The 25357-nt window shown below is 35.2% G+C and overlaps 1 protein-coding gene across 1 annotated transcript; it reads left to right on the plus strand.

The window, feature by feature from the left end:
* Window positions 1-16261: 16261 nt before the first annotated feature.
* On the plus strand, window positions 16262-18314 carry LOC128548558 (uncharacterized). The gene is made up of 2 exons (XM_053523795.1): window positions 16262-16349; window positions 16451-18314. The coding sequence occupies exons 1-2, from the start codon at window positions 16347-16349 to the stop codon at window positions 17999-18001; spliced, it is 1554 nt and encodes a 517-aa protein (XP_053379770.1). The 5' UTR covers window positions 16262-16346; the 3' UTR covers window positions 18002-18314.
* Window positions 18315-25357: the final 7043 nt, after the last annotated feature.

Consider the following 25357-nt stretch of genomic DNA (forward strand, 5'->3'; position numbering starts at 1 on the left):
ATTAGTGATGGAGGCAGTAGTTACAGTTATTTCTGCTGACTTTAATGGAAATTTTTCTTCAATTCTACTACAATATGGGCAGCATTTTTCAACACAAGGACGTCGACTCAGGGCATCACAGTTGCTGTGTATACGACCAGGTCTGTGTTCTATCTGGAATTTGTAGTTTCCTAGTATCTCGAGCCATCGGGCTAATTGTCCTTCACATATCTTAAAGTTTAATAACCACTGTAGGGATCCATGGTCTGTCCGAATTTTGAATGTAGTTCCATACAGGAAGTGATGGTAATGTTTAACTGCTTCTACAATGGCTAGCAATTCTTTACGTGTAGTACAGTAGTTCCGTTCTGTTCTTGAAAAGCATTTGGAAAAGTAGCTGATTACTTTCTCAGTATTGTCTTGTATTTGGCTAAGCACAGCCCCTGCCGCAACGTTCGAGGCATCAGTATCAAGGAGAAAGGGTAAGGTTTCATTAGGAAAGGCTAGTATTGGTGTACTACATAGCTTAGTTTTCAATTCTCTGAAGGCTGTCTCTGCTGCATCATCCCACACAAAAGGTTGGTTAGCTTCTGTAAGTTTGTACAATGGTTTGGCAATAGTAGCAAATTGGAACACCATTTTCCTGTAATATCCGCAAAGACCTAGCCAAGAACGCAGTTGGCGGACATTTTGAGGTCTTGGCCATTCTCTGATTACTTTTGTTTTCTTAGGGCAAGGTTCAATTCCCTGTTCACTGATTTGATGGCCTAGAAAGCTAAGTACCTTTTGGAAGAAATGACATTTTGATGGGCTAAGTTTCAGGTTTGCTTCACGTATTCTTTCGAACATTTGTCTCAAATGTGCTAGGTGGTCAAGAAAGGTTTTTGAGTGACATAGCAAGTCATCTAGATATATCAAACAGATTTTATATGTCAATCCATGTAGTACCTTTTCCATCAGTCTTTCAAATACTGCTGGGGATGTAGCCATACCAAATGGCATGACCTTCCACTGATATGTCTCTCCTCCTATGCTGAAAGCTGTCTTAGGTCTGTCTGTTTTATTTATGGAAATTTGGTGGTAAGCTGATCTGCAATCCATAGAAGAGAAGAATTTACTTCCACCTAACGATTCAATGGATTGGTCTATTTTAGGTAAGGGATGAGCATCAAACTTCACTCTCGCATTGACTTTCCTAAAATCTATACAAAATCTAACGGATTTGCCGTCTGGCTTTGGAATTAATACAACTGGACTGAGCCATGGAGATTGGGAGGGTTCAATTAAATCTTGGTTTAGTAATTTATGTATTTCTTTCTCAGCCGTTTCGCGTTTTGCTAGCAGAAGACGATAAGGTGGGGTTCTTACTGGTAGGTTATCTCCAGTATCAATAGTGTATTCCACAAGGTCTGTACGTCCTATATCTTCCTCGGATTTAGAGAAGATATCTTGAAATTCTATTACAAGTTCTTTAAACATCTTTTGCTGATCTTCAGATAGGTTCTCGGCAGATCTCTGGAAACATTCAGTTAAATGATCTGGTAGTTCATTTGGTTTTTGATTTGTAGGTGAAGATCGAGTATGAACAGTAGTGGAATTTACAGGCTTACTTTCAGGTATCTGAGTGCCTTCTAGAACAGCAACTATTGTGTCTTTATGGAGCAGTATAGGTATGGACTCAAAGTTGGCTACTCTCATAGGTATCAATCCTTGTCTTGGTTGTACTAATGCACGAGCTACTAGGATGTCATGATTTTCAACAAAGGTTCGGCTGACTTCCACAATACCTGTTTGATTTTGATTATATGGGTCAATGGTTCTACCTGTGACTATCATTTCAGAATCTGGAGGTATTTCTATATCTTCTATCAATGCTACCCGGCTCATATGGACTTCACGTTCATTTGAAAAACAATAAAGGTTTTCCCCATTTAAATTCATGATTTGTTTGCTTAATAGTAAATCACATTTCTGGGATAGGATAAAATCTCTACCTAATATGAAGTCATTTCTTATTTCTGCTAATAAGACCCATATTTCAAATGTTTGGTTTCCTATTTGCAGCTTAATTTTGGCTTTCCCTCGAAAAGGGGCGGTTTCACCGGTAACTCCTAATAAGTTAGCATTTACAGGTAATATTTCAGGTTTACAGGAACTAGGCCATTTCTCTAATATACTACTTCTTAAGATGGTGGCATTAGACCCTGTGTCAATTAGCATAGTTATATGTTGATTTTGTACATAAGCTGGCATGAAAAATCCTTCGGTTTCTACATTTTGGCATTTATCTAATATCTCTGGCCCCTGTTGTGGTAGGTTGGTCGTCCTGCGGGCCTCCAGAATGACCTTCTCTCGTTTCCCAAGTTAGTACTGGATGAGTGATTGTAATTTTGTGTTGTGTCGTTGGGTTGTTGTGGAGTTCGGTTGTTTTGTGATTCATTGTTTGGCATCCTGTAGTTATTCTGGTGTCTTTGATATCCCTGGTTTTGTCTGTCTTGGTTGTAGTGATCTGTACTAGTCCTGTTGTTCTGTGTTAGCTGGTATCTGTGATCTGACTGAGTATAATTTCTAGGAGGAGCTGTAGGGTAATTTCTTCTCTGTGAGGGTGGGTAGGTAGGTTTGGGTTTGACTGTCTCTTGAAACTCTGAAATTCTTGGATTAAAGCATTTAAAGACTCATTTAATGATTCAAATTTCTTGTCCTCTTCAGTTTTATCATCAGTGTCAGATTCCCTTTTAGCTGTGGACACATTATGTTCATATTCCTTTGCTTTTCTGCTATTCTGTAGGCTTCCCATCTAGTGGCTGTTTGCTCGGCTCGGACAGAGTCTTTGGATTGGCTTCTCTTAGTCGTAGTCTTAGGTCGGAATCTGTCAAAGCATCCATAAAATGATCCATGGCAATGGATTCTATTACCTCAAAGGGAACATTAGGATAGGCTAATTGACTCATTTTCTTAATATTTTGGGCTATCTCCGAAATAGATTCACCTGGCTTCTGGCGTCTGTTTCTTAATTTTACTTTAAAGACCTCCATCTGGTTTAAAGACCCATACCGCTCTGTAAGTTTCTGTTTTAATACAATATAATTGGTTTTCTCTGATTCTGATAGTTCCGCTAGTAAGGAGCGGGCATTACCCAGAAGGCAACTGGCTAAATATAAACCTTTAGCAGTAAGACTCCATTTATTTATTTCACTACAAATGTTGAAGGATTCAAGGAATTCATATACATCCTCTTTTCCATCATATTTTGGTGGTTTTAATCTTATGTTACATCCAACATCATTGGAAGAGTTGTCCCCCCTGTTTAAATTTGGAAAATCAATTTCAGGGTCGGGAGACCTTTCACGTCTGGCTCTATTATTAGTAATATCAGGTACATTGTTAGTTGCACGGGTTTCTCTTGGGTATCTTATTAATCCATTATTGTTCTGGGATTCTTGTCTGCATCTCTGCATGTCTTGTTCAAAGCTTCTTATTTTCTCACATACTTCTTGTTTTTCATTGGTTAATGAAATGTGATTCTGGGCTATCTCATTAGCAATGGCTTCAAGTCTCTTTTCTATACGGGACTCAAACTCATCTTCATATTGCATTGTTGGCCTTTCTGGCATTTCTTCAGGTAAGTCAGGGTTATAGTCAGGTTCTTGGGAATGTATGGAAACATTCTCTATATCTCTGCAATGGGCTAACTCTTCTCTATCTTCTCTTTCCATGGTTATGTTAAATATTTAATGGATATTTATTCTTGCTGTAATAAGATAATAAGGCAACATTTAATTTTTTTTTTTTTTTTTTTTTTATTTTTTTTTTTTTTTTTATTTATTCTGTTATTTATTTATCTATGATTAAATTCAGTCATGAATTTATATATCTATTTTCAGGAAATAATTGGCAGGATTTTTGGTGACCTGTTATAGAGATTTTTCTACAGTCTGTGGGTGTTGATGTCAAACACCAGCAGGTCCTTGGGTCCAGTGGTATACCAGTAGTTGGAGCCCTTGGAGCTGAAATCTAGTCTTCAATAACAGGCGTCCCCACTCGTTGACCAGATGATCAATCGTCGTCCACCAGTGGCATAGACTGTACTTTGGGATATTTTGTATCATAAAGAAATATTATCAATAAATTTATATGGATATTACATGTTGACTCTCTTTAATATATTTATATTTGTTTCGGAGCTATATGTGGAGCAGGAGCACAGAAATACTTGTCGGAGCCCGGAGCCTGTCGGAGTATTTTCTAGGGAGGAGCTTCAAAATGTGGAGCTTGATAATTATAGGTCTAAAGATAATGAAAGAAATGTTATGATTCTCTATAGTCACCAGTGTCATCTATAGTATCCCACTTCCGGACACCAGTTGTTCTGCCGGCACACCTGCCAAGGTCCGGGAACAGTTGTTGAGGGTTTAGGGTTCGAACGCAGAATGATCACAATCCAGGCTTAACATCTAGCAAGGAGACAAGGCTGTAATCCAGTCTACATATTTATTTTCATGTCAGGATTTTTAATATAAATAAATACAGCCAGAAGATTCAATGTAGAATAACATCTTCAGTAACTTTGGAAGCCTAGGTAGTCAGGTTACAAATATATAGGCTGTTATAGGGAAGCTCTCCAGATGACCATTATAAATGTATAGAAATAGGGTACCTCTCCGGTTTTCCTTCTTTTTGACATAAATATAGTGAGTGGAGCTATTTATTTATCAGTAGAGAGTTGCAGCGTTCTGTACTAGAACTTTGGTGGAGACGATTGATAAAATAAAATGACCAAATTTCGGGGTTTATATAGTCTTGGAATATGTTCCGCTGATGTCATCAGTAAATGACATCAGGAGAGCCGCTCCACTTTGTTCGATTAAATTCGGAACAGGGAATCGGTAAAGTCCGTCGCGGTACGCGCTTACGGAAGTTATCGAAGTAACCGGAAGTAGAAAACCAATAGAGGAGGAGCTGAAATTGAAACGTACGATTGACCAAAATATTGAATTATTATGGGCTTATGTGGAAGAATCTGGGTGGAGCATCGGAGGAGTTGGATAAAGTAAAGGTAGATCTTTCGATCGAGACCGGGTTTTATAAATGTCATGGTAAACTAAAAGGTAGAACGATGATAAACATAATCTGATACCTCGGCGTTCTCAGACAACAACAAATTATACATGCGGTTTAGAATAAATAAGTAGCCTTTCAAGGTCTGACGAGACGAGTAGCCTAACAATATAGCATGTTAACTACACTTGCTGACTGTTTACTGGATTTTGGAACAATATATCTAAACGTATCTTTACTACGCCCGGTGACACATATTTCTATAAGACATGTCTTTCATTCTTATCCTTTCCTTAATTGATATGATGTTAACTTGTTGTAATTGTACAGATCAGTTTTATGTACTTTTGGGAATAAATAAGCTTAAACTAAAACAGATTTCAAGCCCCTCACAAATGAAATAATTTTGTGAAAGGTAACAGTATGTAGACTTGAACATGTTACACGAAAATATGTTTTCATTGTATACAATAATGTGCAGATGACTGGCAACTGACTCGTCAATCCAACAACCTTGTTCAATGACGTACATTTCTGTTCAAAAAACATGAAAACGTAATAAATATTTTAATCATTGTTTTATTATAATTCTGTAATTATCAAATAATCATAATTTTGCTGTATACAAAACACATGCATTTTAGGTATAGTTTATATATAAAAAGATTGCAAATGTAGTATTGCATCAAAATCTCCTTAGTAAATCGTATGTTTAATTGAATACTTGAATAAATTTGGTAATGTAAAGTGCATACAGTGCACAATTGCAAACACGAAACTTATAATATACAAAAGATCAGTAAGAAACCAGCAAAAATGAAACCCGTTGTAAATTAGCAAAAACAAACGCCCAAAATATTAATATCATTTTAAAAAGAGAACATTAGAGAACAAACGTACACAGCCATCTGTGTGACATACACTGTATTTTTCTTTTCGTAATAACGAAATATGAATTCGTTATAACTAAATCCTATTCTGTTCGGAATTGGGCATATTTTATTAAACTATTTTCTAGAAATCCAAAGTTGAGCTTTCTTTAAAAAACTACAACAATAATTAGTGGGTTGTGATACTCTACCAAGTTTGTTCCAGCCAGGCCTCCTGTACCAAATTTGATTAGCATTCAAAAGTGTTGTTTTATTCAAGGCGGGGTCTATTTAAATGACACCGAAGGAGGGCATAATTGTAATCGCGTTGTTATTCTTTTTAGAGAATTACGATTCATCCTAAAACTTTGTGTACCTCTGCTTTCGTCCCTTAAAATAATGTCCTCTTTTTCAACACCTGTAATATTTCTACAGCTGTAACCTTGAGGCATTTTTACAGCTGGAACTTTTTCATTTTTACAGCTGTAACTTTTTCATTTTTACAACTGTAAGGTTTTTTTTTACAGCTGTATCTTATTTGCATAATTCGAACTGTTTAACAGTCGTTTGACAGCTGTAAGATCAATGTTGTAATATGAAATCTAGTATTTTACTGGAGCTCCATACATATTTTTCAAATAGTCTAGATAACCGTGATATGACATATTTAGTATGAATGTGTAGTATAAAGATTTTAGAATGAATTGGTGATATCCCCACTCTAAACTTCCGATTCAAATGTTCGAATAGATAATAGACAAATTAAGATTATTCATTCAGGAAAGCTGTTATCAAAAGTATCTTTTATTTCAGCCTAAAGACTGTGTCCGTATGATCAGAATAATATTTTGATGCATGTACAGTCACGCTTAGCATCTTCCAATCGACAGCCTTTCTGTACATCGGTCTTGTGAGGAATGTAGCCGTTCTGCAGATCGGCATTGTGAGGGATATAGCCGTCCTGCAGATCGGCCTTGTAACTTATATAGCCGTTCTGCAGATCGACCTTGTGAGGGATGTAGTTTTGCAGATCGCTTTCGTGACGGATATAGCCGCCAGCGCTGCAGCCATAAAATTAAATTTGCCATTTGCGGGTGCAAACTGCAATGATTTTCAACCCAAATGCAACCAGAGCAGACTAACAACGAGCAGAAGCGTAGATAGAATTAAGAAGTCACTCTATACACTCATGAGGGAAAATCATACTATATATAACTTAATCGTATAATTGAAGTTAACTTGAGAGCAAATCCTTTTTTGTACTTTATAGTGGTATGTCAATTGCAGTGTTTTCATCTGGCGAGAGCTGGAAAAGTTGAAACAAAATTAATATTAAATGTGTAATCGAGTGTCAGACCCAGATTAATGAAAAACTTGACAAAGTAAGTGGTAGTTCCGTTCATTTGTGTTTCGCTTAAGTCAGCACAGGGGGACTAGAGGAACGTTACACATTTTTTACTTCTCAATAGCAGACACAGTCTGCCATTATTTAACTAGAGTGTACTTTGTATTTCCAAGGCATATTCTTATAGAATTTATTGATCTTTTACATTGCAGATGTTTATTTTCATCTAACTAAATATTGAACCAAGGTAGTTAAGAAATGCAAGATAAATCTTTTAGATATTTCATACTGTGCCGAAACAATAGTTGGCAGAAAATTACTTAATAAAGTCTGTGACGCATAGAACGCAACCAAGCAACATAATAGCAGCCTTGATATGACTGCGTCGTTTTATGGGAGGAAATGAAATGTGCAACACCCATCACGTCCTCTTGAACCGGCCTCAGTAAAATGAAACCATGAACATATAACAGATTAAGTCCTGTAGACATGTGTGACGGAAAGCGGACATCGGAGTACGGAGTAAATATAGGAGTTGTATAAAAGTAATAAAAATGTATTGACATAAATGTGTGTTTCAGTGTTGATACCGTTTATATACTCGTAAATTGTTGAAAAAACATGTGACGAACTAGCTAATGTGTTAACTTTCTGTAATAATATAATTTGAATACTATATTCTCCAGTAAGATATAGAAGTTTTACCATAATTGCTTGTGACATGTTTTAAGCTGCCAAGACAGTGGCCTTGGAAAGGAGCTTCTCTCTGGACTAAATTAGTTACTGAAATTGAGACTCTCATCGACTGGTACAACTCCAGACATGTAACGTAGTAGAAAAATGTAGGCTTTTAAATGCATTCGGTGTATTGGCATCGGTAAATTTAATTTTGATTGGGGGAATGATTTCAATACGGTCAAACATCATGATTATATTCGGAATAACTAACGGGAACATTTGCCGTTTGGTATCACGTTTTATATAAAATGGAGAATGACATTGTAGAGCATTATGTAGGTGTGCGTTGTCACACCCGATATAGCTCCCTTCGGATATAGCTCCTCGGGGAGCTATGTTCGGGACACCTTTTAGTATAAAGCTCATGCGGAGCAAGAGTCTATTCTCTTTGGGTCTAAGCCTAGGTTAAAGACACAAAATGCTTTAAATGTTTCTTGTAATGGTACAAACATTCAAGCAACCAGTTCAGTGAAGTATCTGGGTGCTACATTAGACCAAAATCTTTCCGGTGATGAAACTGCACGTTCAGTGGTCACAAAGTCTAATGCTCGTTTAAAATTCCTTCATAGAAAGAACCAGTTCTTGGATCTTCATACTAAGAAGCTTTTGGTAATGTCTCTGATACAGTGTCATTTTGATTATGTATGCTCTAGTTGGTATCCAAGTTTGACCAAGTATTGGAAAAATAGGCTTCAAACTACTCAAAACAAAATGATCAGATTTGTTTTGAACATGGATAGTAGGTCTCATGTTGGGTCAGAGCAATTCAAGACTCTAAATTGGTTGCCTGTCTCAAAGAGAGTAGATCAGATAACTCTCTGTCATGTCCATAGAATAAAGTCAGGCACTGCACCGGAATATCTTAAGGAGCATTTTACATCCCATTTTCCAGCCCATGACCATTTCACCAGATCTAGAGTGTCTGCACTTCCATCATCAAATTCTTTTGATTCTAATTATTCCTTTGTTGATACTGGTCGGTTTTCTTTGCCAGAGAGGATGGGTAGCTTTGGTAGAAAGTCTTTTGCTTACAATGGGATTGTTTTGTGGAATGGTCTCCCTCAACATTTTAGGGATATTGAATCTTCCCATTCATTTAAGCATGCCATCAAATCCTTTTTAATGCCTAATTGATTTTAATAGTCTCTTAGTTGTAGCATATTGAAATCTTTTAATTGATTTAAACAGACAATATAATTCTTATCTCAGTCATTTATATTTTTTTTATTTTTGCTGCTGTACTGATTTCATTTAAATGTAGCTATACTTACATTTTTAAAGTATAAATATTTTTATTTTCGTCAGAAGTAGTGAGTTTTCTATTTTGGCTGACAACTTTGTGATCATCTTATCCTTCACTGATCATTCCTCATGAAATATTATGTGATAAATCCTTTACTGTGATACATATATGTGATCTCAATTAGCTTTGATAAATTATTCAGTATTTAAGATTATGTATCTTGCTTTATTACTCAAAATATAACAGTTAAACATGACTTTCTGTGTCATGCCGCCAATAACAGGGACCACAATGGAAATAAGAAGAATCATTTCATCTTTTTTGTGTTATCCCTGGTATTGGTGAGCATTACATCGCTTTGCTGAGTAATATGATATAACTGTCTAATGACTTGTTGGTTTGTCACTATGTAATATTTATTATGCATTGATTTGTCATTTGTTTTATCGCTATATTGCCATGTCATGTACACTTGTGCCAAATAAAACATACTTACTTACTTACTTATATTCTCCATATAAAGCTCCTTTGCTAAAACTGGAGCTATAAACGGGACATCTGTAGCTTTGTTCCGTATATAGCTCCTCGGTGTTTTTATGCAACATGGACCACGTGACTTATTTAGACATTTCGCTAAATATTTCACACATGATGCCTTAATTCTAATGCAATGGTCATAACTAGTACTAAACCACTATTTGCCTGTCAACATTTCTGGAAACGGTTTTGGGACTTTGGGGCAACTAACTTATTTCGTCAAGTCCGACAAAAAACTTAAATCTTTAGGTACACCTAATTAACATTTGATCCAAATTTGATAATTCTGTCACATAGTACAGAAGATGAGTGCCTGACACAGTATGATCAAGTATGCATTTGGATTCGAGGGTCATAACAGCTTGACCAGATACAAAACTTTAAACCCATGTTCCTAACTCTAATTGCCAGTTATTATTTTTTTGTACAGGATGATGATTCTTGGTCTTATTGCATCCGTTTTCGGGACTATGTACCTACGCACTCTCGCTCTCTAGCGCTTACATACAAATGGCTCGAGAAATCAAATTTTTAGGGGGCAAGGGACAGTAAATTTGAAAATTTTACAAATCTGCGTTGATACTAGTGCAAAAAAAGACCCATAAAAGTCCAATTTTGAGAAATTCCAGGGAAGTCTTGAGCGAAAGTATTGCATATACTAAGCACTTCATCATGTAACATTTTCAGCCTGCCGATTCTGTTGTTTCTATGATAGAAACAAGTAAAACTCCGGTTTCAGAACACTAAATTTTGAAGCAAAAATGTCCCAAAACGCGCACCTTACGCGACCTGTACCGTAAAATCTGCAAATGACGGATATAAAACGTATGTATATTTTTAAAGCATGTGTCAAGACGAAAATAATGGTGGGAAAAAGTGTCTCATAACCGTTTAATTTTTCTACAAATTTGAGCTGAATCTGGATTTTCTAATACGTAACCCGATCAGTAGTAACTTTTCATGAAACCCATGTCAAGCTGATTACGCAGTATCACAGGAATTGACAAATTACATGTAAACAGGGTTGTAATTTGTGCTGATACGAATTTTTGATATTAATGACAAATATATTTCCTGCAACCTTGTTCCCAGTGCAGCTAGACTTGCAAAATATTAAATTTCCTGCAACCCTGTTCCCAGTGCAGCTAGACTTGCAAAATATTAAATTTCCTGTAACCTTGTTCACAATGCAGCTAGACTTGCAAAATATTAGATTTGCTGTAACCTTATTCTCAGTGCAGCTAGACTTGCAAAATATATAATTTCCATATAATTTCCTGTAACCTTGTTCCCAATGCAGCTAGACTTATTTCCATATAATTTCCTGTAACCTTGTTCCCAATGCAGCCAGACTAATTTCCATATAATTTCCTGTAACCTTGTTCCCAATGCAGCCAGACTAATTTCCATATAATTTCATGTAACCTTGTTCCCAATGCAACTACACTTGCAAAATATCTATTTTTTTCCTGTAATCAAGTTCCCATTGCAGTAACAGTAAGATTGAACGTTACACCGATAAAATTTGTTATGTAAAAGTGCATATTTCATTATCCCTTTTACTACCGAAACATCTAACATTAAAAAATGCATGGCACATATTCTTTACTAAGCAATGTGTTACATCTTAATCACAGCTGATTTCGTGACTGTTCATAAATAATCAAGCGTTAAAAAAAAGGAAAACAAAAAAAAGTTTATTTGTAAAGCAAATTCATTATAAGATTCTATGTCCCAACAAAAACATGTGTCGATGAAAAACAACCAATTAAGGGTTACATTTTCATGTAGGCATTATCGTTACCCTTCGTGTATAAACTTTTTATGGGTGTAGTTCTCCAGATTTCTTGTGTTTTGAAAATGTACTCGACAGTTTAAATGCCCTGCTGAATATGCTAAACCCTTGATAAGCTGAAAAATTAAAAATGTCATTCAAAAACAAATTTTATTTAAAAATAAGTAATTTGAGTAGAGCCATTTTATGAAACATGACCTATGAAATGGATAAGAAATGAAATTCAATGTTCTTTTTTTTACTCATATTTTTTTTTACTTGAGCCCATAAATCCTGTGGTGAACTACAGACCGGTAAACAGCAAAGACTATGGACCGGCCATTAATAAAAAAAGTAATGTAATAATAAATATTCGTTCAATAATTCATTATAATACATGAGTAGAATATATTAAGGTATGTGCAATTATCTATTTACTATGATACTGTCATCACGGGACCGATAAAATCTAAGTACTTACTATACTGAATTTAGCCCTTAGAGTTACCCTTGTCCGTTGCTGGCGGCAACTGATCCAGCCTTTGCGGCCAGTGCAGCCAAAGATCAGATCATGGTCTGCACTGTTCGCTATTCACTCAGTAAATTTTCAGTGAAACCTCTTAGAATAATAAGTGGTACTGCCCAAATTGAATGATGGACCAGCCCATTTTAGACATTTAGCAGGGTAAATATTAAAGCAACAACAAAACACAATTTTACCTACTTCATTTTCAGGACCCAGTCTAGAAAATACCCATACCGTATTTCAATGAATATTAATAGAAAAAACTTTCATTTATGAGGTAAGACCTTCACATTCTTAAATTATAGACATTTAAAGTACTTATAATACGTAAGTGCAGCTCACATAATATTATGTCTCCCTGAATTTTGTATCTAATTAAGACGTCATTTCCCTTTGTATCCACTCTTGACGAAGTATTTTTTTTATACATTTCAATCATAAATATTATGCATAATTGTTTGGATACACTGTATGTGCTAGTCTAACGGTGAAATAAAGCATTGTCCTTGACTGATATCAGCTCGTCGAACACTCCCAAAAATACTTTTTTATATTTGTGAAATTGTTGGGACTTGTTTTCCTTCCGACCTAGATGACTAATTCTAGCAATTTAAATGTTATTTAAACTAAATATTGGAATAATTAGCGGATGAGATACACCTTTTTCCTTGATTACAAATATAAAAACTTAAGTCAATATTGTATAACTCGGAGAAAGTATTGCATCCAGCATAATTCAGTGATTCAAAATGTTTTAGCTCCAATGTTCGAACAATAAAGGGCATAAATTATTTTGGTTGAGGCGAAGGTACCATGACGGTCAAGACCAGTATGTTTAGATATTGTAATAGTTCTATGTGGCAGTCACTTCTTGACAACAGCCCTAATCATTATCAAACTTCATATTGAGAACTGATTTAAGTGACGGTAACCGCATATTTTAAAATGCCTTTTTAATTTACCCGTTTTGGAAAAAAAGTGGAAATATTATGTGGTGGTGCGAGTGTCTGTCCGTTCGTCCGTCATAATTTATGGCCGGAGCATAATTTTTATAACCATTCAAGGTATTGAATTTAAACATTGCAATAGGTAGATGGCGATGAAACGATGTACAGAGCGCGCATGAACTAGGTCGGTGGGTCAAACGTTAATGTCACAAATTGGGCTCTAATGTCAAATTGTCCCTGCAACCTAATAGCCGTTTAGGATATTGACTTCAATGGTCGCGATGAGACGATATGCAGAGTGCATGAAAAAGGTCGGAGGGTCAAAGGTCAAGGTTACAGCATGGTCAAATATGTCTATCATATTTTGTTTCCTAGGAAACAACAATAATCATTTAAGATACATACTGACACTCAAGTATTCCGTCACCGCCGCCGGACAAAAATTCCCAACCCTCATCCATCGCTACAATACACCCACCCTCCGACACACATCCAATATTTTCTTTAAACTTTACTTCCTCCTCCTGTGATCCAGAACTTTGGTCTTATATTTCCCCGTTTTGCGGTGCTCTGGGTTTAAACTATAACGAAAATGATAAATCATACTCGATTGAACTCCACTGAGTCATTCCTCACTAGTCCGATATAGTATTTAATATTTGCTACAGCATTGTCATCCGTGACAACTGCTAAATTTTCCATAACAAAACAAAATATATTTGGGACCAGCTGCCTTCGTAACGTTTCTTACTACATGCCATCTGTCCTTAAACATTCATTGTAAAACATCAATGATTATAACATACTGAATGGAGTCTTACAATTTAAACAGCCGGTGCAATATATTCTCATTAATACTATAAAATAATGTAAATATGCTTTCATAGTGTTGGTCTGTATTGCTACAACAAGAAAATGAATTTATAGGATTTTTATTTACTGTGCAATTTATTACCCGACAATATTATGAACATGAAATATATGATTTTCTTGTTAGATCATATTATCTTTAATTGGTTTCTCTAATTTGTGTTAAAGGTTTGAATATTGATAAACACACTATAAAGTTTTATTGAAGTCAGTGTTTTTATCACCTTCCTTTACGGTTCAAATGGGATATATTTATGTGCAATAATGAAAGTAGTGCTATTCTAACCATGTAGTTACGTATAGACAGCTGTTTTATCTGATTTTAATACAAAAAATTAAGCCTTACGGAACTTTAAACTGTAAATTTTTTTACTTCGAAAACAACGTACTTTATTTTAAACAGCACTTAGTCACCTTTCATTAAATGTAATTGTAGTGTGTAATGTTACTGGAAACTGTATTGTAAACATTTTATGAAAACTTAGTTATCTTCAAATCAAGTCTAAATTTCAGGAGTATCTATTGATGCTGATACTAAAGTAAACATTAATTTTGGGTAAACATTCGTCATCAACATCTACTAAATTACATGTTAGGAGAGCGATCAGTAAACTAGTTATCTATGCATAATATGGGGACGATTTACAAGGTCTAGACTACATACTATGTAACAAATATCAATCTTGCGTGAAGGTCAGAGCCAACTACGAAAAAAATACAGCAACCATTTACATTTGATAAAATATGTACCCAGACGTTCAAATTAAATTTTTATAATACATTATTCGACAAAGTCTAGCGATTTTTATTACCTGTCAATATTATGATCATAAGCTGTCATAGCCTCATAAACAAAACTGGGTCAACTTCAGTTGTTGGCGACAACATAGTTATTCATCCATTTCACCCTCCCTCTCCCTTGTCTAGACAGATTTTGACCATAAGGGCCTTGACGTTTCAATAAATTTGAAACTTTACTAAATTGTTTGTAAGCATTTTGGACGACTTGCTCGCTAAGTGAGGTCATGTACCAGTACAAGTTGCCGCGGGTTACTGATGAAAGATTTGCTGGTTTCAACAAGTTAACTTGATAAGCAAAAGTTCCTTCTAGGGTACATCTATATGTAGTGATTTATTGCGCTAAACAGTCTACGTCCTCGCAAACAACAATCTTAGTGGTCATTGATCAAGTAATTCATGGTATATTTCCTAAGTCTCGTGAATGTGATATTCGGTCATTTAAAGCGTGAATGTGTTGCGCAAAACGTGAGGGTCGCAGTAGGGTTTGTTTTCACATATTGACCATGCATTCGAAGGTAACGACGTATGTGGACCTTTGTGATAAATAATATGTTTGGCATGTTTCAACAAACTTTTCCATCCTGTGAACCCGCGGAGCGCGATCAGTCAGAGAGTCGAGAATAATTTTAACGTCAGAGGTTATTTCTATGGTCACGGAGTTTGATTGGCCAGCTTGTAATTACAACAATTTGCGAGGTCAGTTGCTCGGTCAAGCGTGACTTACCAATTCTAAGTGTTCTTTCTCGAACAATAAACCAAGCACAGACATAATGTATATGAATTGAATCAGTTTATACTTTATTACATTATCTTGTGCTAACGCTTAAATTTCATATAATGATAAAATCATAATTTACAACCATTATGAATTTTATATCTTGACAGATATAATATAACGTTTTGGGGAAATTTCGATCTGAATTATTAAAATGAACATACATTAGTAACATGGTATACACATTTATCAAATATTGGTGAACTGGTACAGAAGTATTTAAAATGTGTACTGCCGAATCACCTGCCGCAAATCGAGCTTATGTTTACAAAATGATTTAACGCTGAAAATCTTTACAATATTGTTTACACCCAAAGACGTGATACTGTGGTTAACCATAACTTGGGTAACAGCGACCTACGTAATTGTACATTATATTGTTTACATAATCATATCATTTATTAATACAACGCTCATTTTATGTCCATTTCCTTATCTATTTCGGGGTGGGGTCGGGGGCGGATTCTGATGATGCTATATCTGATACTATATTTCATTGATATAGCACAATTTATGTAGTACAATTGCAGTAAATAACAAGGGAGGCAATGAAATATTACATATCTTTACCTTAGTCTTTAATATATGGTGATCACAGTTCTACCTTTGTTTCGGAAAAGCCTAGCACACAATGTTGAAAATATGCAGTATTTATTAAACAAATTTCTTGTCTTTTTATACATTAATTCAAATACGTCGTAAAAGTATACGATTGTTTACGTTAACTTCATTCATGAATTTCATTGATATATATTTAGAAAAATGGGTACCCAATATTCATTCATAAACCCGCGTATTTGGGTACTACAAAGTAGGCTAACTACAAAGATATCAATATACTTTGCCGCTTGATACACCGTTCTCAATTTCGGATTAAGCAGACTATGGTAAGATATTCATTTTTACTTTTTACTGACTGATATGAAAATTAAATCCTCCTTAATTAGACAACACTTGACACATTTAAACTTTCCACATATCTTTTCAGTCGGCTATCTGTACCCAGGAAGAGAAACGTGTATACCGCTTAACATCAATGCTGAATGAAGAGGGACGACTTGTTCTCAGATTATGTATATTTTTCCTGTTGCCACAGTTTGCTTGTAACCCTTTCGAGGAATACCTGGGACAAACTCAAGTCAAGAAAAGGATAGAAGATGCGTTATATAAGAGTAAAATAATCACAGCGGACCAGTTCCACATGTTGTACCCAAAAGTGGGCGTGCCTGATTTCAAGTTATTGGATATAACTTTACTCGTGTTTCTCATACGACAGCTTCATCCATTTCTTAAGCCAAGTAATCAAATATGGACAGATCCGCCCGATGGAAACACAAGCATCGAAGCGGACATTTCTCGCATTAGGGATTTAAGGAATGCATTATACCATACAGGGGTTGCATGTTTAACTGAGGCGGAATTTGAAATTGAGTGCAATCGACTGGAAACTACTTTATGCCGGCTTATTGGAAATGTGGGTAAAGATAAGATAACGCCGGATGAAATAAAAGAAAGGTTGAAAAAGAAGAAAACTGGATCTTTTGAGACAAAACCGGTTCAAATTGATATATCTACACATGTATCAGACAGTTTAGAACGAAGAAATAAATCATTACAAAATGTCGTAGCTGAAGACAAGACAACAAGTACCTCATCTCTTCAAGAATGCAAACCACATCAAATTCAAGAACAATGTAGTGGACGTAGACTTTGTTCTGTTTCAAAATGGTGTATCTTTAAATCATGTTGCAAGGACTTTGAACCCAGAACAATTCTTGCAAATGACCATTCTTCTTTGGAGTACCGTTGTTCTATAACCAGTATTGCTGTTCTTCAAAATGGAACATTACTAGCAACTGACACAGCACACAATGTAGTAGAAGCAGTTACCTGCTCAGGACATCCGTTTGAAGAATTCAAGTGCCAAACCCCAAATTCTGTATGTGCAATAAATCATGATACCGCCGCAGTATCATTACGTAAAGAAAAGAAAATTCTTATTTTAAATATAGCGTGTCAGTCTAGGAGCATGATTTGCAAAGTGGAATACGATGTAAAGTGTACTTGTGACATACTGAGTCTGAAGTATAATTCAGACTTCTTATATGTGTTGTGTGAAAAGGGTGAAGTACACACAATAAATAATAGTACGGGCGCCGAACAAGCATTATATCAAACAAACATCCTAATGCCGTCGTATTTCGATATTACTTCTGATGGAAATCAAATCTACATTAGTAAAGGATCAACAATATACTGTTTGGGGTTACCTGGAAATTTTGTTAGGAAATATATTGATAAGACTGGGCGGGAATTGAAAGGTATTGTGGTCAGAAGAAATAAGATGTATGCATCCGTTTGGGATGAAGGTATTGTTTTAAAACTTAACAAAGATTTAACACTAGTCAAGGAAATATTTATTGACAATCTACATAACCCGATGGCATTATGTAAATTTAAAGGGCATCTGTATTTATCAAAATACAGGACAGACTTATGCAGATATATGTGCAGAGAAATTGTTTTTGTTAAGATATGATTATATTTATTTATCCAAACTACATGTTTGTTTAGTGTTCTTCTTCAGACACTTTTTTCCTGAGAATTACACGATTGCAAAAAAGAGCAGACAACAAGTTTATTCGTTTTGTCTTTGTATCTGTTGCAAGTTCATTTGACATGGGTTTTACGTCGCGCCAACACAATTATAGATCATTTGGCAACTTACCAGCTTTGATATTGGAGGATGACCCCTATTGGTCTCCTCCGCGCATTATTTCCTCACGGGCGGGTAAAACCATAACACACGTCTTAGAGCAAAATATTTTAAATGAATCATATATAGAGTAATACATTTTTTGTTCTTTTTTATTCAGTACGTTGTGTTTGCTGTGTCATTTCTTACACTGACTAAAACTCGCAAGTTTAAATGATTTATGTAATTGTATGTGGCTGAAAATCCCATCTCTGGGTTATGGTCTTAAATTAGATGGTGGCGTCAAGTGAGAAGAGATGCAGTTAAATATTTAACATAATTTTGAGAAAACGTATGTGAGTTACTTTTGTACTGCGGGTTAACAGTAGGCAGTTCTGGTATTAGCGTATAACCAACACATTGTAGAAATGTGCTCACTATGATAACGAGACAACAGCTTCTTGAATAATTATGTAACTGCTCCTTGATTTGATGTTTATAAGTAATCACATGGTCATATTTCGTCACCGGAACAGAACGTTGCTCTGTCTACCATTTTCGTCATTTTGAGAAATTCGACCTCTAAGTTCATTATATTTAGCTCTCATTTCTGGGCGGAAAAGATGAAACGTATCTTTATAAATTTTCCTGTCATTTTGAAGACTCCACCGGTTTTTTGTACTTTTTCTGCAGACCCACTACCCACTTTTGCACTTTGATGATAGAGCAAATTCAAAGCATATGACAAAAAATGTTAAAAACGGCCTGCTGTACTGGAAGATGTAATGGAAAAGCTGCATCTCTCACAATGGACATAGAGTACTTCTTTACAAAGCCTGTATATCACTTGGTGCTAGTTGAGGTGCATAAGTGGTCAAAATTTATATCACCATTAACTGTCCTGGGATACAGCAGTTTAATTCAAACATGGGTCATAGAGCAAATCATTAAGTGATCTTCTGGAATCACGTCACAATTTATGTTTGCTTACTACTGAATCATATAGCTCGTCAGCACAAACTTAATGCAAAACTAGAGACAGAGCACTGTAAGAATCAGATGACGATTTGTCTTGTTATATAAAAAATTACCAAAGATAATGTAATTTGCAGATTTGCTTGTAGAACGAAAGTATTTCAAACCCGTTCTCATTGATGGGTTGTCAAGATTAGGTCAAAAGCCAGTGGTTGATTACGACCTTCTTCCTGTTTAGTCTATTTTCGAAACCACTTCTTTTAATACCCTCAAACAGATAGATATATAGCTCTCTCCACTTACAGTATACTAGTTTCACATGAGCTAGTTATGTCCTAGTAAGAGATATATGTTAATAATGGTGTACTATCTGGGTAAAAAGTAAAGAGATACACCAAAAACTAATAAAAATGTACTTACTGGAACAAATAAATTATATCTGCAGATACACAATTGTACCTGCATCTATTATTTGTACCTGTAGGTACATTTTTCAGCCGAAATGTACCTACATATATAAAATTGTACATACCTGAAGGTACAAATCCGAAAATGTACGTGGCGGTATTTGTACCTGCAGTTATAATTGTTTTGTACGTCCATGTATAAAATTGTACGCAAGACACTATTTTATATCTGCATGTATAACAATGTTATACCTGCACGCACATTTTTGGTTATAGTTTTGTACCTGCAAGTATAAAAGTGTACATGCGCATAAACATTTGAACATGCAAGTACAATTTAATACTCCTTGTATCTGTTTACTATTGGTCAAAATGGTACGACAGATTTTTGCTCTTATATTTCCAAATGTTATTAGAAAATTTCAAATAAATCATATGGATTTTAACGTACTGCAAAATAAAACAACTCCGATGTAACTTTTGCTACATGTGTTTTTTAACTTTATGAATCCGTAGTGTGAGGGAGAAAATTGTAACTATTGCAAAATGGTATACACAAAATTGAAGTAATTATTGAAATTATATACAGAAAAGGAATATATGTGAACGAACATGATAAAGAAGAGAATATGGCCAAAGAAGAAACTAACAGAATTTGATCTGAATTTTTCGTTAGTAACATTCGAACGCATATAACGAACGTTCTAATCCTTGGCTATAATAGCTTATCAAAAGAAAGAAATGCATACCTGATCCATGTACAAATCACGTTAGTTTTTGTAAAGTATGAAGCGGACCGGTTTCTGGCGTTTTCGCGGGAATCACGTTACCTATGGGAATAATTATGTACTTTTAGGTGGATACTTGATCCCAATATTTATTACAGTCAATATCTTTCAAATACATGTATATATTGTGGACGTTCTAAGTTCCACTCGTATAACTTGGCATTTACTCTCAGTTGTATACAACAAGTTCTTAAAAATTGTTTAAGAAATTGTTTAAGAAATTATGACATTAAACGTGTTTCATCTGCAAGAACTTTCCCACTTTTTATAGTTGCAAAAAACAAAAAATAATTTAAAAAGTAACTAGCGAACAACGATCTGTCTATTCTCCGTTTTTAAAGTCGTATAAATCTATAACTCTCTATTATTTTTAGTCATGTACCTGCTGCGTATTATTAACATATTTCACCGCTGTCGACATTTTTACTTCGAACCATCTGTGTAGAAAATATGAAAATAATTAAAATTTCGAGAAGATTGCAATAGATATCGTGGCAAATTTCCATCCAGTTCTACAAAATGCCTAGTCATCCAGCTGTAGTCCACCAGTTACATTTTTCAGTTTGATTGAGGGCAAAAATAGAGATAAATGAGATCAATTCTATAGCGCCAACTGCTTTATATACCTACACCATCAAAAGTAATGTCATTATTGATCATAAATTCATGTTTGTCTGGTTATTTTGGATCAGATCCAAAGTGACTGAAAATTACCATATTTTAGATCAAACCCAACTTCAAGACAGACTGTTTGATAGACGAGTAGTGTATGTACTTTTAATTCATTACGAAGGCCGCGAACCTATTCAAATATCTTTTTACTAAAAGTTTGACGAAAAAAATAGACTTTTATAAATAACTTCAGTCTATCGTGTTACAGGCGGTTGTAGACGGACATTTAGTGCAGTCTTTTCGATAATGAAAGGAAGATCATGTCGTTTTTAATGTAATGAAATGATTTACTCCATTTGTTTTGATGTTTAAGAGTCAAACACCAATGTTCCCAATGGAAACAGCCAAACATTTCCTACTTCGATCCTGTCTAGACAGACTTCAAAATTCGGACAAGACTACACCTTCGGTCATCCATCCTCAATATACCATGAAATCAGTGACAGAGTATTTATTCTCATACTGTTAATATAATATATACAGTATTTTATTTCTCCAAAATCGGTAACACCACATCAAAGTTAATGTCATAATTGCCATAGGTTTTTGTTAGTCTAGACATGTTTTTGAGAATAATAGCCACCCGGGCATTCAAGAGATCTAGACAGACGAGATGTGACTACAAGACGAGTTAATAGTATTATGTACTTATAAATAATTATAGCATACCTGTTTATAGGCCGGATATATTTCTAAAAATAATGTCAGAAGTTTTATTGCTATCTATAATCTATAGTTACTTATACAATTATACAGGTAAATAAAAAGTCCTCAACAGAAATCCAAACCAAATGCCTAGTTCACATTTGGCCTGCGATGCGTCTGCGGAGCCCGTAGACAGTCCGTATCCTCCATTCCATGCAGCCTCCGTGCGGAGGTAGAAGGCGGTAGTGAAATTTTCGAACGGATTCACGGGCTCCGCAGCCTCTATGATTTTGTTTAGCGAAAGGTTATCCAATTTAAAAAAAAAAAAGTCATAAGCCCGTGGACATGTCGCAAGTGGCCTTTCACAATCCCCGCACGGACGTCATTAGGAGGCCGCGCGCTGATCGTTTAGCCAACGCACGATTTTCCGTGGTCATGGTGCCCAAAATAAATCGTATAGAGATTGTGGACTTGGTATGGGCAAAACACCGTATCTTCTCCGCGCAGTCTTTGGACGGATGCCGCATGAGCGTCGTACGATTTCCGTGGAAAGCTTGTGGAGACTACAGGGCAATTGCACTGAAATTGCACGATTTCCGTATAATCTCCACGCAGCGACCGTACGGATTATTAATTAATTAATGCTGACGAGTTTGGTTTAGAAATATGTATGTAATCTATAAATTTGGTTAAAAATTCTATGTTTCTGAATTTTGACACCTATGTTCTGAATTTTGACACCCCGACGCTTTTTGACATTGTAAAATACTAAACGTAGTCTACCAGCACCGTTTCGGTTGCTAAAAATCTTGAATATATTTTTTCTGATATTCAAAGCAAATATTTATGCTATAGTATACCAGAAGTACAATAATACAGTATATAGTACACAGTAACCGACCACAATATGTATCAGACGTTACTTCAGTATTCCAGATGCAATATCTCAAAAGCTCTGAAGACTTTTTTTCTGTGTTTCATTTCAATATTTTATGTTGGAATTAGTTCAACCCAAAAAGTTAAAATGAACAGCCTATTGCGTAGATGCTGGAGTTTAGACTGTTCGCAAGTAGACTGAAGACCAAAGACACACAAACCTGAAAGAAATACCTGCATTTGATATATTTATTTTTGACAGATTTTTTTTTCAAATCAGAAAATGGTAGATTAGTATAGCCCAAACACGGCAAGTAGTGGAACCTCTTTTCGTGAAATCATGAGCCATTTTCCAAAACATGGTCATTATCTGTCTGTTTTGTAGACATAGAAGCACGGATCAAACAATATCCAGTGCCTTGCACACTAACCGCTCACATACCTTGACAACATGGCAAAACTACCTGTTTACTGATTACATTTTACATCAGCTGAACCTGAAATGTTCACGGTGAGCTTTAAGTATCGCTGAATATTCGCCGTTTTCTGTAGAAAAATGAAGTTGATATAACCTCAGTAGAATTAATCGTTGCTGGTATATGCTAGTGCAGACCAGACTACATCTGTTTTAAGCTTCAAGTTTCGAGTTTATTCAACATATTCTCAGTTTGTATACATACAAAACATGAGACAAATGCAATGTCATGCAACCAGACCGAAAATTATATTTCATATTCAACCCGGGAGACGGACAAATCAGTGGTTACACCATCTGTTCATAATTAAACAATATGTTAAGTTGTTTTCAATGTTTATTGAATTCCATCCTATCGCTACTTTCTTAGTGTATCTGGTGATGTATCGTAAGATAGCAGGGTGCACTCCGAATTTTGGCCCCGTCAATATTTGTTATAAATAGAACTTCGTGATTTTGGATGTCTGTAAATTAAGGTGAGAGATAATGATCATTAATTCTTTAGAAAATTTATACAGCCGATACATGTAAAATTCTGATGTCAGTTGTAAAACTAACTGCTGGTAGCTTTGTATGATCAATGAGACACCTTTTCGCGGAAAATTTCAAATCACGGAAGGGTTCTGTGCTTGTTGATTGATACTCCGGAACATTTTCGCTATTTTTTGTTTCCATTCCGTTTATATCCTGACGTTCAGTAAGGACTATTAAATTGAGAAATGCAATAAAATTGGGCATTGTTCTTGCAGCGGGATCATTGCAGGCTGTTCAAAAAGTGCAAAATTGATGATATTGGCATGCTTTTTTTCATGGATGTGGTAAACCTTTCGTTTTGATAACTTTCTTTATTCTTGTGTGAGAATCCTGATCTTGCCATTAATTAAAAGCACAAGACATGTACGCAATTTATAAAACGGCCACCCTGATTCTGCTCATAAGGGAAGTGCAATATTGCGACTCGCTACATGTAAGACCGTCCGTGCCCAAAATTTTCGCATCTAAGTGTACCCTGCTACCTAATATGTAGGAACTCCCCTCCGCTACTTTTATGCTTACCTGGACAATTTATTTCTAAGATTCATCAGTGCATAAATGCTGCTCTTCTATGCCAAATTAAAACACGTGCCTTCTCTCTGGTACGACTTTATACACGTACAAAAAATGCTAATTGTCGGATACATAACGTTACTGAAATTATCATACTTACAAGCCAATCAATGAAAGGGCTGCCCAAATACACACAATTATTAAGAAGTCTAGGCTATGTACACGTGCTTCTACATTTACAACTTACTTCAGCTTAGTATCTACATCAATTTTCTAATAGGTTTAAAGTTAAATATTGTTATTGTAAAAATTATGTATCATTTGTGCATTAGCCCTAAATATTTCATATTCAAAATCGTGTTTTCTGTCCTCTGCATTTATACGTAATGTTTTTGTTTAATAATATGCTAAAGCGCATGTTATATTTTATACCAGCATCAGCACTAGTTTTATCGCCATTCGCAATAGAAGAATTATGTTTGATAGTACTTGATTCGGGATAATAGAAATGAGATAAATGACCTAGATAGTTAACGCAAACATTTCCATCTTCAATCCTGTCTAGACGAATTTCAAAATTCATAAGATCATGCCATAGCTGAAGTTGTAACTGTAATAGGACCCGCCATCGCCCCTGGTGTTTTTAAGGTACTCGCTGAATGGCGGACAACAACTCATGGTTTCAGTGTTTTTGCCGCGCGAACTTTTTCATAACTGACGTGAAGTTTTACACCACGATGTTTTGGTCTCTTATGAACAACAAGTTTTTTAACTCTCAAAAATAGATATAAGATATTTAAATAGAATGTCACTCCAAATGTCATTTCTATACTTACATCGTTAGATATTTCTAACATATACATTTGAAGGCCGTCTTGTCTACATTATAACATAATCATATATTTATTATTATAATTATTATTATTATTATTATTATTATTATTATACCACATTTATATAGCACTCTTTTCATACACATGTACACGTTCAAAAGTGCTTCACAGAAAAATTGCAAAAATACTAACAAATACGCATACAAAAATAATGTATTCCACATTCACAAAATCCATAAATGTCAAACGTATAGATTAAACAGGACAAACATACATACATATTAAAAGTATTTAAGTTACCCTAGGATAAAATAATGTTCTACGCAGGTTTATGAAGAAGAAGAAAAAAAGCATCAATGTATCGGTCAGTTAACAAAATATTGTACAAAGAAGTGGATTTTTAGCAAGCTTTTGAAAGCAGCTAGCGTGTCAGCTTCCCTGATCTTGATGGGAAGGGAGTGCCAAAGCTTTGGAGCGGTGCA

The sequence above is a fragment of the Mercenaria mercenaria genome, chromosome 2 (genome assembly GCF_021730395.1).
Source record: "Mercenaria mercenaria strain notata chromosome 2, MADL_Memer_1, whole genome shotgun sequence".
NCBI classification, from domain to species: domain Eukaryota; kingdom Metazoa; phylum Mollusca; class Bivalvia; order Venerida; family Veneridae; genus Mercenaria; species Mercenaria mercenaria.